The following is an 11,639-nucleotide window of genomic DNA, read 5'->3' as shown; positions in this document are numbered from 1 at the left end:
ATTATCATTATTATTATTATTTTCATTTCGTTTAAAACATTAGATTAACTTTCCAATTATTTGTTATTTAACTTATTATTTTCGTTTATCTTGTGTTGGTACCATTTATTTTAGTTTTTCTTTTTTTTTCATTTAAATTTTAAATTTCTTTTTTCAAAATCCATTTTATTTATTTTTAAAATTTTTTTCCCTCAGTCAAATTTTATAAATCTAAATTATTTAAATTTTTCAAGAACTAATAAAAATTTTAAATAATTAAATTAAACATATATTAATTAATTTTTTTTAAAAAAAATACAATACAAATAAACCAACAAAAAATATTTAAAAATAAAAAATAATAAATAAATAAATAAATAAATAAATAAATAAATAAATAAATAAATAAATAAATAAATAAATAAATAAATAAATAAATAAATAAATAAAAAAAAAAAAAAAAAAAAAAAAAAAAATTAATTAGCGAATAATTTTTTTGTTTTTTATAAAAAAAAAAGATATAAACAAAACCTCATTAATCATCTCACACATCCTCCAATTATTTTTTTATATTGGGAAGTTATTATTATAAAACAATTTTTTTTTTTTTTTTTTTTCTTTCCTTTAACAATTTAAATAAATTTTAATTTCCGAGGGATACTTTTTCATGCCAAGACAATAAACCAAATTTCAATATGATTCCAAAATATACTGATAACAATCAACCATATATTGATAATTTCAGTTTAAATAATAATATAAATAATAATAATAATAATACTAATAATAATAATAATAATAATATTAATAATAATAATAATAATTCAATACTAAATAATAAAACCAATTTTTTTTTAAACAATTCAAATAATTTTAATTATAATACATCATATAATAGGACTAGAAGAAATAATTCGAATAATAATTACCAGGTCTCAACAATAAATAGGGTAAATAATAATAATAATAATATTTTTAATAGTAATAATAATAACAATAGCACCAATAATAATCAAAATATTAATTTAAATGATAGTACTAATAGTATAACAAATACACCATTACTAAATCATAGTAATAATCCAAATATTCACATTCCATTAGTAAACGTTTCACATCCATATCTATCAACATCACCACAACTAACACCTCTTCCAATAAATAATATTAACTTTAATCAAAACCCATTATCAAATATCAATATACCAAATTATAGTAATTTTAATTATTTAAATGGATACGGTAATTATTTAAATTATAATAATAACAATAACAATAATAATAATAATAATAATAATAATAATAATAATAATAATAATAATAATAATAATAATAATAATAGCTTATATAACAATAACAATAGTAATAATAACAATAATAATAATAATAATAATAATAATAATAATAATGAAAACTCATGTGATGACAATAATAATAATAGTAATAATAATAATAACAATAATACAAACTATAATAATAATAATAACCCGTTAATTATGACACCACCAACTCCAAGTAATAGTAATAATTCAATACCAACTACCCCATCGATTGTATCTGCTTCAACCTCATTTTCAACATTAAATATAAATAATAATAATATAAATAGTAATAACATTAATAATACCAATATAAGTATAACAAGCCCAAACACAAACATAACATCGAGCACCTATGACTCATCACCAACCATAAACTCAAGTCCGATTCAAACTTCTCCAAATATAACTGTACCAAACTCACCAAATTTTATAAATTCTGTAAATAATAACAATAATAATAATAGTAATAATAACAATATCAATAATAATAATAATAATAATAATAATAATAATAATAATAATAATAATAATAATAATAATAATAATAATAATAATAATAATAATAATATCAAAAATAATATCAATAATAATAATAACCATAATAATAACCATAATAATAATTTTAATAATATGAATCATCTTAATAATATAAGTTTAAATAATAATAGCTTTAATAGCTTTAGTTATAATAATGTAATTAACCATGATTTGATAAATTCTCAATATGGAGGAATAAAGTAAGTGGAAACCTTTTTTTTTTTATTTAATTATTTAATTTGAAATCTAAACTAAGAATTTTATTATTATTATTTTTTTATTTATTTTATTTTTAGAAATCAAGATATACCATTATTTTGTAATGTTAATGAACAATCACCAACATCGGGTGGATATCCATTACCAAAAGTTTTTTCATCATTTTCAACACCATTATTTAGAAACTTTTATCATCAAATTGAATTTTATATTCCAGATTTGGCCACACAAAAAAAGTATCAAGGTTGTAGAATCTATATTGCAGATTCCATTGGGTATAGTGGAAATGCCAAGAAATTCATAAACTCACCTCAATCATTCGAAGAGGTTGCATTAATTTTGGAAGGACAAGTTTTGGATGTTGACTTTAATCCATTACCACAATGTACTTGTTGTAAAGATTATTTCCAGTCAAGATTTTATTTTGCAACTAATCCACAATGTAAAGAGAAATTAGTACTTGTAAAATCAAATGTTACTTGTCATGTGCAAAATGGTAGTTTCCCGTTTCAAATCAAAATCATGTGTTGTTCAAAACATCACAATAATAATAGTTTAGCCTTACACCTTTGGTTAAGAGATGCTCAAACAAAACAAATCGTTTTATCTTCTGTTTTATCATCTTATATTAAACAATGGAAAAGAAGTAAATCAACAACACTTTGTTAAAAAAAAAAAAAAAAAAAAATATATATATATAGTTCCCCCCTTTTGTTTCTCTCTTCAATAAGATAATAGTTTATCTAATAAATTGTAAATAACAAAGAAAAAAAAAAAAAAAAAAAAAAAAAAAAAAAAATGAAAAAATGAAAAAAAAAAAAATATATTTGTATACTTATTGTATTTGTAATAAATAATAAAGTTTAAAATAAATAAATAAATAAATAAAAAAATAAAGTAATGTTTTGTTTTTAGGTGTTTTATTTATTTTAGTATAAAAGTAACAATTGTTTTATATATTATACACTTGAAAGTTTAGAAATAAACAATTTCTGATTCTTCGGTGATACCATCAGCTTTGACGGAGTGGACTGAATGGTTTTGTTGTAAATCTTTGTAGACACGAGCATGAGCAAAACCAGCTGGGGTCTTAACTTTGATAAAGTAGTTGGTACCAGCAACGAGCTATTTTAAAATAAAAAAAATAAAAAAAAGTTAGTGTTTTTATTATTTTTTTATTTTTTTTTATTTTATATTTGCAAATCACTTACTTGAGTTTTGTATGAAACTGGTTCGACTTCAGTGGTGTTTAATTTAGATTTGAGTTCATCGGCAACTTTGGCAACGACTTGTCTAATTTCATCATTGGCGGCGTGTACTTCTGGTTTTAATCCTCCGAGTGTCATTTTATTTTAATTTATTTGTGTGGTTTGAATTTGAATATGAAAATAAAAAAAATAAAAAAAAAAAAGATTTTTTTATAGTCCACTAAAAAAAAAAAAATTTTTAATTAAAAAATTAAAAAAAAATGAAAAAAATAAAAAAATAATAAAAAAAATAAAAAAAAAATGAAAATGGAAGTGAATTTTCGAGCCTTGCTAGATTCCAATAATTTTATTTCTTTTAAAGTTTTATTATAATTTTATCTATATATGTAAATTTTAAGAAAAAAATAAAAAAACATTAACCCAAATAAGTGAGTAATTTTATTATAATAACAAGTTATTATTATTATTTTATTATTATTATTACTATTATTTTATTATTTTAGTTATTATTACTATTATTTATTATTATTATTATGATTATTATTATGATTATTATTATTTTTATTTATTTTTAGTGATTTTATTTTTTATTATTAAAATTTTTATTGATATTATTTGTTAAAGAATCTATTTTTAGCTAAAATTAATTTTTTATTTTTTTTTTTTTTTTTTTTTTTTTTCACCAGAACACCATAGAACATTTTTTATATTTTTTATATTAAAAATTTAATTTATTTTTTTATTTTTTTTATTTTTTTTTATTTTTTTTAATTATTTTTTTATTTTGTTTTATTTTTTTGTTAATAGCAAAAAAATTAATTCAATTTACACCATAGAAATAAAATTAATTCAATTTATATAGAAATAGATAATAAAATAATAAAATAATAAATAATAAAATAATAAAATAATAATATAATAAAATAATAAAATAATAAAATAATAATAATAATTATAACAATAATATTATATAATGGAGGATACAGATACAAGTGGAATTGATGATGATGAAGAATATGAAGATCTTGTCGATGATAATAATTTTGAAGATGATGATGACGATGATATAAATGATGATGAAATACAAGTTAATACAAGTGACTCGGATGATTATCATGACATTATTGATACATCAATAACTCATATGGAAGATGAAAATGATAGTGACGATGATGACAATGAAAATCAAGAACCCCTTCAAAATATTTCAAGCAGGGATTTAGGTTCCATAATTAACCAACTACTTCATCAACGTAACTACTTACATAGAAATGACGATGATAATGAAGATGAAGATCAAGACAATAGAGACTACGATAATCAAGAAGAGGAAGAAGATGAAGAAGATGACGAAGAAGAAGAAGAAGAAGAAGATGAGGAAGATGATGAAGAGGAAGATGATGACGTAAATGGATATAGTAGGACATTTAACCTTTTAAATCCAATTTTTTTGAACCTATTAGGTCAAAATGTACTTCTAAGACCAAGGGATAATAATAATAATAATAATAATAGTAATAGAAATAATAATAATAATAATAACAATAACAGTAACGACAATGATACAAATCAAGTTAAAGACCCTATTCAAGGTCAAACAATAAATTTACAACTTCAAATAAGATTAAGGGATCAAAAAACAAAATTAAATAGATTCCTATTAAATGTAATTTTTTTTTTTTTTTTAATTATTATTTTTATTTATTGTGTTATTAATTTTTATTTTATTTTTTTGAAAAAAAAAAAAAAAAAAGAGAGAATTATCAGATAAAAATAATGAAAATATTAGAATATCACAACATTATTTACCAATGAATAGAGCAGAAACAGTTATTTCAATGCCATCAAGAATATTTTGTTGTAAAATTACATCTGATGGTAAGAGATTAATGACAGCAAGTCAAGATAAAATGATTAGAATTTTTAATACATCCAATTTTGAACAAATAAAAGAAATACAGGCAATCGATATTAATTGGTCAATCATTGATACTGATTATAGTCCCGATCAAAATTGGTTAATTTATTCATCATGGAGTCATTACATTCAATTGTGTAGAGTGAATTTCAATGAAAATAATCAATATGATACTGATTTCTCAAGAAGAAAAGCAACCAATTCCTCAACAACCATTAGAGGTGGTATTAAACCAACTTTTGAAGATTATAATGAAAGTTTATTTTTAGAGTAAGTTTAATTTTATTAAATTTTTAAATTTTTAAATTAATAATTAATATTTTTTTTTTTTTTTTTTTTAAATTTCTTTTTAGCCCAAATAATTTTGACAGATTTTGTGTATTTGGATTAAAATTCTCACCAAATAATAAAGAGATATTATGTGGTTGTTCGAATGGTGAAATAATTATATATGATTTAGAAGGTAGACAGGTGGTTAACCATTTTAGAGGCCATGGAAGGGATGTAAATAGTGTTTGTTATTTAGATCATACTGGTAATATATTTGTGACTGGAAGTGATGATTCATTGATAAGAGTTTGGGATAAACGTTCATTAGATAAAAGTGGTAGTGGTAGTGGTAGTGGTGATAGTAATAAACCAGTTGGTACATTCACTGGTCATTATCAAGGTTTAACTCATGTTTGTTCAAAAGATGATGGTACTTATGTTTTAAGTAATAGTAAAGATCAAACTGCAAAATTATGGGATATTAGAAAAATGTCAAATCCAACTAGTAAACCACCAAGTGGTGGTGTAAATTGGGATTATCGTTATTATTCCTATCCATCAGATTATGTTATGCCAAATCCACTACGTAATGGTTCAAATTCAAAAGATGTCTCTTTAATGAGCTACCGTGGTCATCAAGTGGTTCAAACTTTAATTCGTTGTTATTTCTCTCCAATTGAAACAACAGCTCAAAAATATATTTATTCAGGTTCTTTCAATGGTATGATCTATATCTATGATGTTTTAACTGGTAAATTGGTTAAAACTTTAACAGATATTCCTCAAAATAATTCTCAAAATAATCCTCAAAGATTACATTTAATTCGTGATTTAGCTTGGTCTCCAAATTCTTTAAATTTAATTTCTGGAAATGTAAGAATTTATTATTATTATTATTATTATTATTATTATTATTATTATTATTATTATTATTATTATTATTATTATTATTATTATTATTATTATTATTTTCCTCAAATTTTGACTAACCTTTTTTTTTTTTTTTTAATTATAATATATAAATAGTGGGATGGAAGAGTTACAAGTTGGAGTAATTTTTATGATCATAGATATAAAGATGATGATTGGGAGTAATCTTAAAAAAAAAAAAAAAAACTATTCAAAATAATTCTTTTATTTAATATGTTATATAAAAAATTTTGTGCATTGTAAATTTAATTTTAAAAAAAATTTAAACTTTATTTATTTTATATTTTTTATTTTTTTTGGATATTAACTAATTGTTTGCGAGATCTAAATTTAGATGTCCACTTAAGTTATTGTTAATTAATGATTTATTAAAAAAAAAAAAAAAGATGTAGGTCATTAGGAGGCATAAAAATCGCTTGGATAATTAATATGCACTATGAAATACCTATATTTGTCTCATTCATCTTTTTAAAGTGTTGAGGCGAACTTTAGATTCGAAAAACTCTAGCCATAAATTCATGATCCACACAAATGATTCGGATCACATACCCTCAACGTAAAATGAAAGTTAAACATTTTTGAATGTGAATTGTTTATTTTAGTAGGTTAACTTTTAAAACAATTATTTGTGGGATTAAAAAAAAAAATTTAAAAAAAAATGAAAAAAAGTTTTTTTTTTTTTTTTTTTTTTTTTTTTTTTTTTTTAAAAAAATGGAGTTCCATTTTTTTTTTATTTTATTTTGAAGCTAAAATATCAGGGTATTCTTTCCAAAATTTTTCAGAAATAATGTCAACATGTTCAATAACTAATCTCTTTTTTGATTTTGTTAAGCCAGTTTCTTTATTAGTTTCTTGTACTGGTTTCTTAAAGATAACAGAACCCTTCCTATATTCTGCTGGTAAATTATTATAATTTATATTAAATCTTGAGAATAACATTTCATTTTTACCATCTGAAAAAGTACCTCTTAATTCATTCTCTGCTTCAATTGGTGTTTTGCCTGCTTTTAATACTAATGCCCAATAACATGTATTATATAAATTATTTATATGTGTATCTGCTTGTCTCCAACTAAGATAATCTCTATAAAATAAATAAATAAATAAATTAATAATATTAGTATATATATATAGTTTGTTTTTTTTTTATTTATTATTAATTTTAAATTTTTAAATTTTTAAATTTACTTTATATTTTCATCAGTTGGATAAAGAACACATCTTGAATCAAAAGTTGGAGGATATTTTAATTCATGTTCTCCAAAATATTCCTTCCATCTATAAACAAATTGGCTTGTAAAATATGATACAATTGATGATGAAATTTTACTAGATCTTCTTTCAAATAAATTACAACTCTTTTTTAAAACAAAACTAAAAATAAATATTTTTTTTTTTTTTTAAAAAATTAATTTTTTTTTTTTTTTTTCTAAACATTTTTTAATTTTAAAATTTAAAAAATTAATTCATACCTATATTCATCACTTTCACCAAATGCTATAACGATATCAGGAAATTCTTTACAAACTTCAAGAGCGGCTCTATTCATTAATGATAAACCTCTATCATCATTTGGTTTTGCATAATCATGTTTAGTTGTAAATTTGTGAAATGATCTACCATCAATACGTACTACAATCCAAACATTTTGTAATAATATATCTGGTTGTTCAAATGATTTAACATATTCATATTTTGAATTTGCCATAATTTATATATATAAAAATAAATTTTTTAATGTGTTATATTTTTAGAATTTAATTTTTTTTTTGTTGTGGTGTTGAATTTCGTTTGATATTTATTGAAAAAAAAAATAAAAAATAAAAAATAAAGCAAAACTTTTTTTTCATTTTTTTTTTATTTTTTTTTTTTTTTTATTTTTATTTTTTTTTTATTTTTTTTTTTTTTCACGAATATTTTCATTTTCAATCAATAACTTTTTTCTTCGTTTTATCATCATAACCCCACTCCTCAAATATTCTTTTAATTTTAAAAGAAATCATATATAGAAGGATAAAAAAAAAAAAAAATGATGAATAATTTAGTAAAAAGATTACCAAATTTAGTTATAAAATCAAATAAAAGTTTAAATATTTATAGTGTGAATAAATTAAATTTAAATTCAACCATTATCAATAATAATAATAATAAATTCCAACAACAACAAAATTTTGCAACATTATCAAAAAAGAAATTTGGTGGTATTAAAGATAAAAAAGAAGATGAAGAGAAAATTATAAAACAAGAAAAAGAAAGATTATTTATTGAACAAAGTAAGATTTCAATTGATACTTTAACATTTGATCATGCATTACAAAATATTAAAGAAAAGTTTGAAAAAGAACATGCACTTTCAAGTCGTTTAATTGGTACAATGTTTAAAAAAGTTAAAACATTGGAAGAGTTACACCAAATTTTGAAATTCTTCAAGTATATGAAAAACCCCAACCCAGACTACCTCAGATCATCACACATTCTCTACATTTATTATGCATTCCTCAGAACTTCACAAATCCCATTATTTGCAGAGATGTTAATTCATAGTGATAAATTCCAAATTTTCCCAAAACATAATGTATTGATCAAGGTGTTGATTCAATTATTTAAATTAGGTGGAGACAATATTCAATTGGCAAATCAATTATTCTCAATCAATAGTTCACGTTTTCCAATCACTACTAAATTCATGGATAGTTTCTCAAAGGCTGCCGAAACTTCTTGTTTACCACAATTCTTGGGTTTATTAAAAAATTATCCAACTAATTTACCATTGGAATTGGGTGCTAAAACTATTAAAATTTTAATTCGTTCTACCAATGATGGTGCCAATGAAAATACTCAAGAAATTTTGGATATCATCTACAGATTTACTCCTGAATCAGTTTTCAATCAACTCGATCAAACTACCAAGAATGAATTAATCAAATTTGAATCAAATGCAAATCATTCAACTAATCCAAATAGATTCTCTTGAAAATACTAAAGTTAATATTCAAAAAAAAAAAAAAAACAAAAAAAAAAAAAAAACATCAAATGTTGAACCTTTAAAAGTTTATTTATAAATTAATAATTGTTTAAAAAAAAAAATAATAATAATAATAAAATAAAATAAAAAATAAATATATAAATAAAATAAGGAATTAAAATACCTATGAAACATTATTAAATTAAAAAAAAAAAAAAAAAAAAAAAAAAAAAAAAAAAAAAAACCTTAATTCCCTTTTTTAATTTAAATCCTTAATTTAAATAAAAAAAAAAATTTTTAAAACCCAGGAAAATTTTCCTTTTTTTTTTTTCTTCTAAAACTTTAAAATTGGACCTAAAAAAAAAAAAATTTGTTAAAAAAAAAACCCCACCCAATCAAAATTTTTTTTTTTTCATTTAAAAAGGGTTAAAAAAAAAAATAAATCCCCCATCTGTTGTTCTTCAAAGAAACACCTGCCAAAAAATTAATAATAAATAATTTAATTTTTAAAAATAAACTTTTTGAAAAAAAAAAAAAAACAGAATGATTAGATTAATTTTAAATCATTTGGTGTATTTTTGTGTGTTATATATTTATACTTGACTAATATTAAAAATAAAAAAAATTAAATCATTTTAAATTTGAAAAAAAAAAAAAAAAAATATAATCTTTCAGTTTTTTAAATATACAAAATCCAAAATACATTTTACTTTCAATAACTTTTTAAAAAAATTATAATTAAAAGAAAAAAAATATAATAATTATTAAAGAAAAAATTATGGTTAAAGAAAATGAAAAAATTTTCTCTTTATTTAAAAATAGTATGACAGTAGATCAAATTTGAAAAAGAATTATCTATAGTTTTTCTTGCAGTCTGGACAAGCAGCGCTATTTCCACTTGGTGTTGGGTCTGAGATGAAAAATTGTTATTTGATGAAATTAAAGTTGTTAGTTTCATGAAATTTTCAAAATTTAATTTTGATTATAATTTCTTATTTGTTTATTTGAGTGGAGTTTTGAAATTTCAATTTTTTTTTTTTTTTTTTGTTTTTTTTTGTTTTTTTTTAATGTTTAAAAATTGGTTTTGTTTTACTTACTTCCAGTCTTTAATGATCTTGAACAACCTTTGCATAATGCAGTGCCACATGCCTTACAATTTTTAGAATCGCTTGTTCCACATCCACTTGAATATTTGCACATTTTTTATTTGAAAAGTTGTTTGTTGTTTAAAAAAAAAGATAAAAATTAATATTACAGATAGTTTGTTTGGAATGAAAAATAAAAATGAAAAAAAAAAAAAAAACTCTTAAATAATTTACAATTCTAATAATTTTAAAAAAATTCACAGCAAAAAATAAAAAATTGTTTTTACCATTAAAATATCTAAATTTAAAAAATTATTAGAAATTTAAAAATTACGGGCAAGCCCGCTGATGATGTCATTACCTTTTTTTTTTTTATAAAATTATCAAAATTTGTATCAGACTGATACAAAAATAAAACTTAGTTTTTCAAAAATTTTTTTAACACGTAATAAAATATCTAATTTTTTGTTTCATGATATTTTTATCTTTTTTTTTATAATTTTTAAAGAAAAGCATAGAGATGGATATTTTTTAAAATTATTTTTTTTTTTTGAAATTTCAATGGTTTTTGTTGAAATTAAATTTTATTTAATTTTATTTTATTTTATTTTTTGTAATTATACAATGAAAATGATTTTCTTGAAAAATAATTGAGTTGATTTATGCTATTAAATAAAAGGTTTAAAGTTATTCTTAAAAAAAAAAAAAAAAAAAAAAAAAAGCATTTATGTTTGCCCAAAAAATTTTAAAAAAAAAAATTAAAAAAATTTTTCAGTCAAACAANGATAGTAGTAGGTTTAAATTGTATGAGTGTGGATAGATATAAAAACAACTTACATTACTCTAAAACAATTAAATAACGAACTGCTCTCCCTCTTAAAAAAAAAAAAAAAAAAAAAAAAAAAAAAAAAATTGACAATGAAAATAAATAATGTAATAAAAAGAAAATAAAAAGAAATAAAAAAGAAAAAGAAAAAAAATAGAGGCCCTCAATAGAATCATTTTTCACAATTAAGAGATTATATCAGAATAATAAAAAAAATGGAAATTTATTAAAAAAAAAAAAAAAAAAAAAAAAAAAAAAATCTAGATTTTTTTTTGCAATTGTAAAAATAATTTAGAAAAATCAAATTTGAGATTAAAAATAATCGGTGAAATATTAAAAAAAAAATAGATAAATAGATTAATAAAATAAATTATTTATAA

The 11,639-nt window shown here is 20.0% G+C and overlaps 6 protein-coding genes across 6 annotated transcripts; 3 read left to right on the top strand and 3 right to left on the bottom strand.

Annotated features, from left to right (window-relative positions):
• Positions 1–674: 674 nt before the first annotated feature.
• DDB_G0291844 (hypothetical protein) lies at positions 675–2,726 on the top strand (the record flags this gene model as incomplete). Its single annotated transcript, XM_629959.1, has 2 exons — positions 675–2,038; positions 2,135–2,726. The coding sequence occupies 2 exons, from the start codon at positions 675–677 to the stop codon at positions 2,724–2,726; spliced, it is 1,956 nt and encodes a 651-aa protein (XP_629961.1).
• Positions 2,727–3,032: 306 nt separating this feature from the next.
• cpiA (cystatin A1) lies at positions 3,033–3,403 on the bottom strand (the record flags this gene model as incomplete). Its single annotated transcript, XM_629958.1, has 2 exons — positions 3,033–3,182; positions 3,269–3,403. The coding sequence occupies 2 exons, from the start codon at positions 3,401–3,403 to the stop codon at positions 3,033–3,035; spliced, it is 285 nt and encodes a 94-aa protein (XP_629960.1).
• An 835-nt stretch (positions 3,404–4,238) lies between these two features.
• wdr23 (WD40 repeat-containing protein) lies at positions 4,239–6,548 on the top strand (the record flags this gene model as incomplete). The annotated part of the gene is made up of 4 exons (XM_629957.1): positions 4,239–4,931; positions 5,020–5,453; positions 5,537–6,326; positions 6,480–6,548. 4 exons carry the CDS (start codon positions 4,239–4,241, stop codon positions 6,546–6,548), a joined length of 1,986 nt encoding a protein of 661 aa, XP_629959.1.
• A 570-nt stretch (positions 6,549–7,118) lies between these two features.
• On the bottom strand, positions 7,119–8,091 carry thg1 (tRNA-histidine guanylyltransferase 1; the record flags this gene model as incomplete). The annotated part of the gene is made up of 3 exons (XM_629956.1): positions 7,119–7,467; positions 7,572–7,757; positions 7,856–8,091. 3 exons carry the CDS (start codon positions 8,089–8,091, stop codon positions 7,119–7,121), a joined length of 771 nt encoding a protein of 256 aa, XP_629958.1.
• A 321-nt stretch (positions 8,092–8,412) lies between these two features.
• DDB_G0291828 (hypothetical protein) lies at positions 8,413–9,357 on the top strand (the record flags this gene model as incomplete). Its single annotated transcript, XM_629955.1, has 1 exon — positions 8,413–9,357. One exon carries the CDS (start codon positions 8,413–8,415, stop codon positions 9,355–9,357), a length of 945 nt encoding a protein of 314 aa, XP_629957.1.
• A 188-nt stretch (positions 9,358–9,545) lies between these two features.
• DDB_G0291826 (hypothetical protein) lies at positions 9,546–10,548 on the bottom strand (the record flags this gene model as incomplete). Its single annotated transcript, XM_629954.1, has 4 exons — positions 9,546–9,619; positions 9,653–9,702; positions 10,052–10,067; positions 10,446–10,548. The coding sequence occupies 4 exons, from the start codon at positions 10,546–10,548 to the stop codon at positions 9,546–9,548; spliced, it is 243 nt and encodes an 80-aa protein (XP_629956.1).
• Between the last annotated feature and the right edge of the window lie 1,091 nt (positions 10,549–11,639).

The sequence above is a fragment of the Dictyostelium discoideum genome (genome assembly GCF_000004695.1).
Source record: "Dictyostelium discoideum AX4 chromosome 6 chromosome, whole genome shotgun sequence".
NCBI lineage: Eukaryota > Evosea > Eumycetozoa > Dictyosteliales > Dictyosteliaceae > Dictyostelium > Dictyostelium discoideum.
This window is presented reverse-complemented; position numbering and strand designations above follow the sequence as displayed.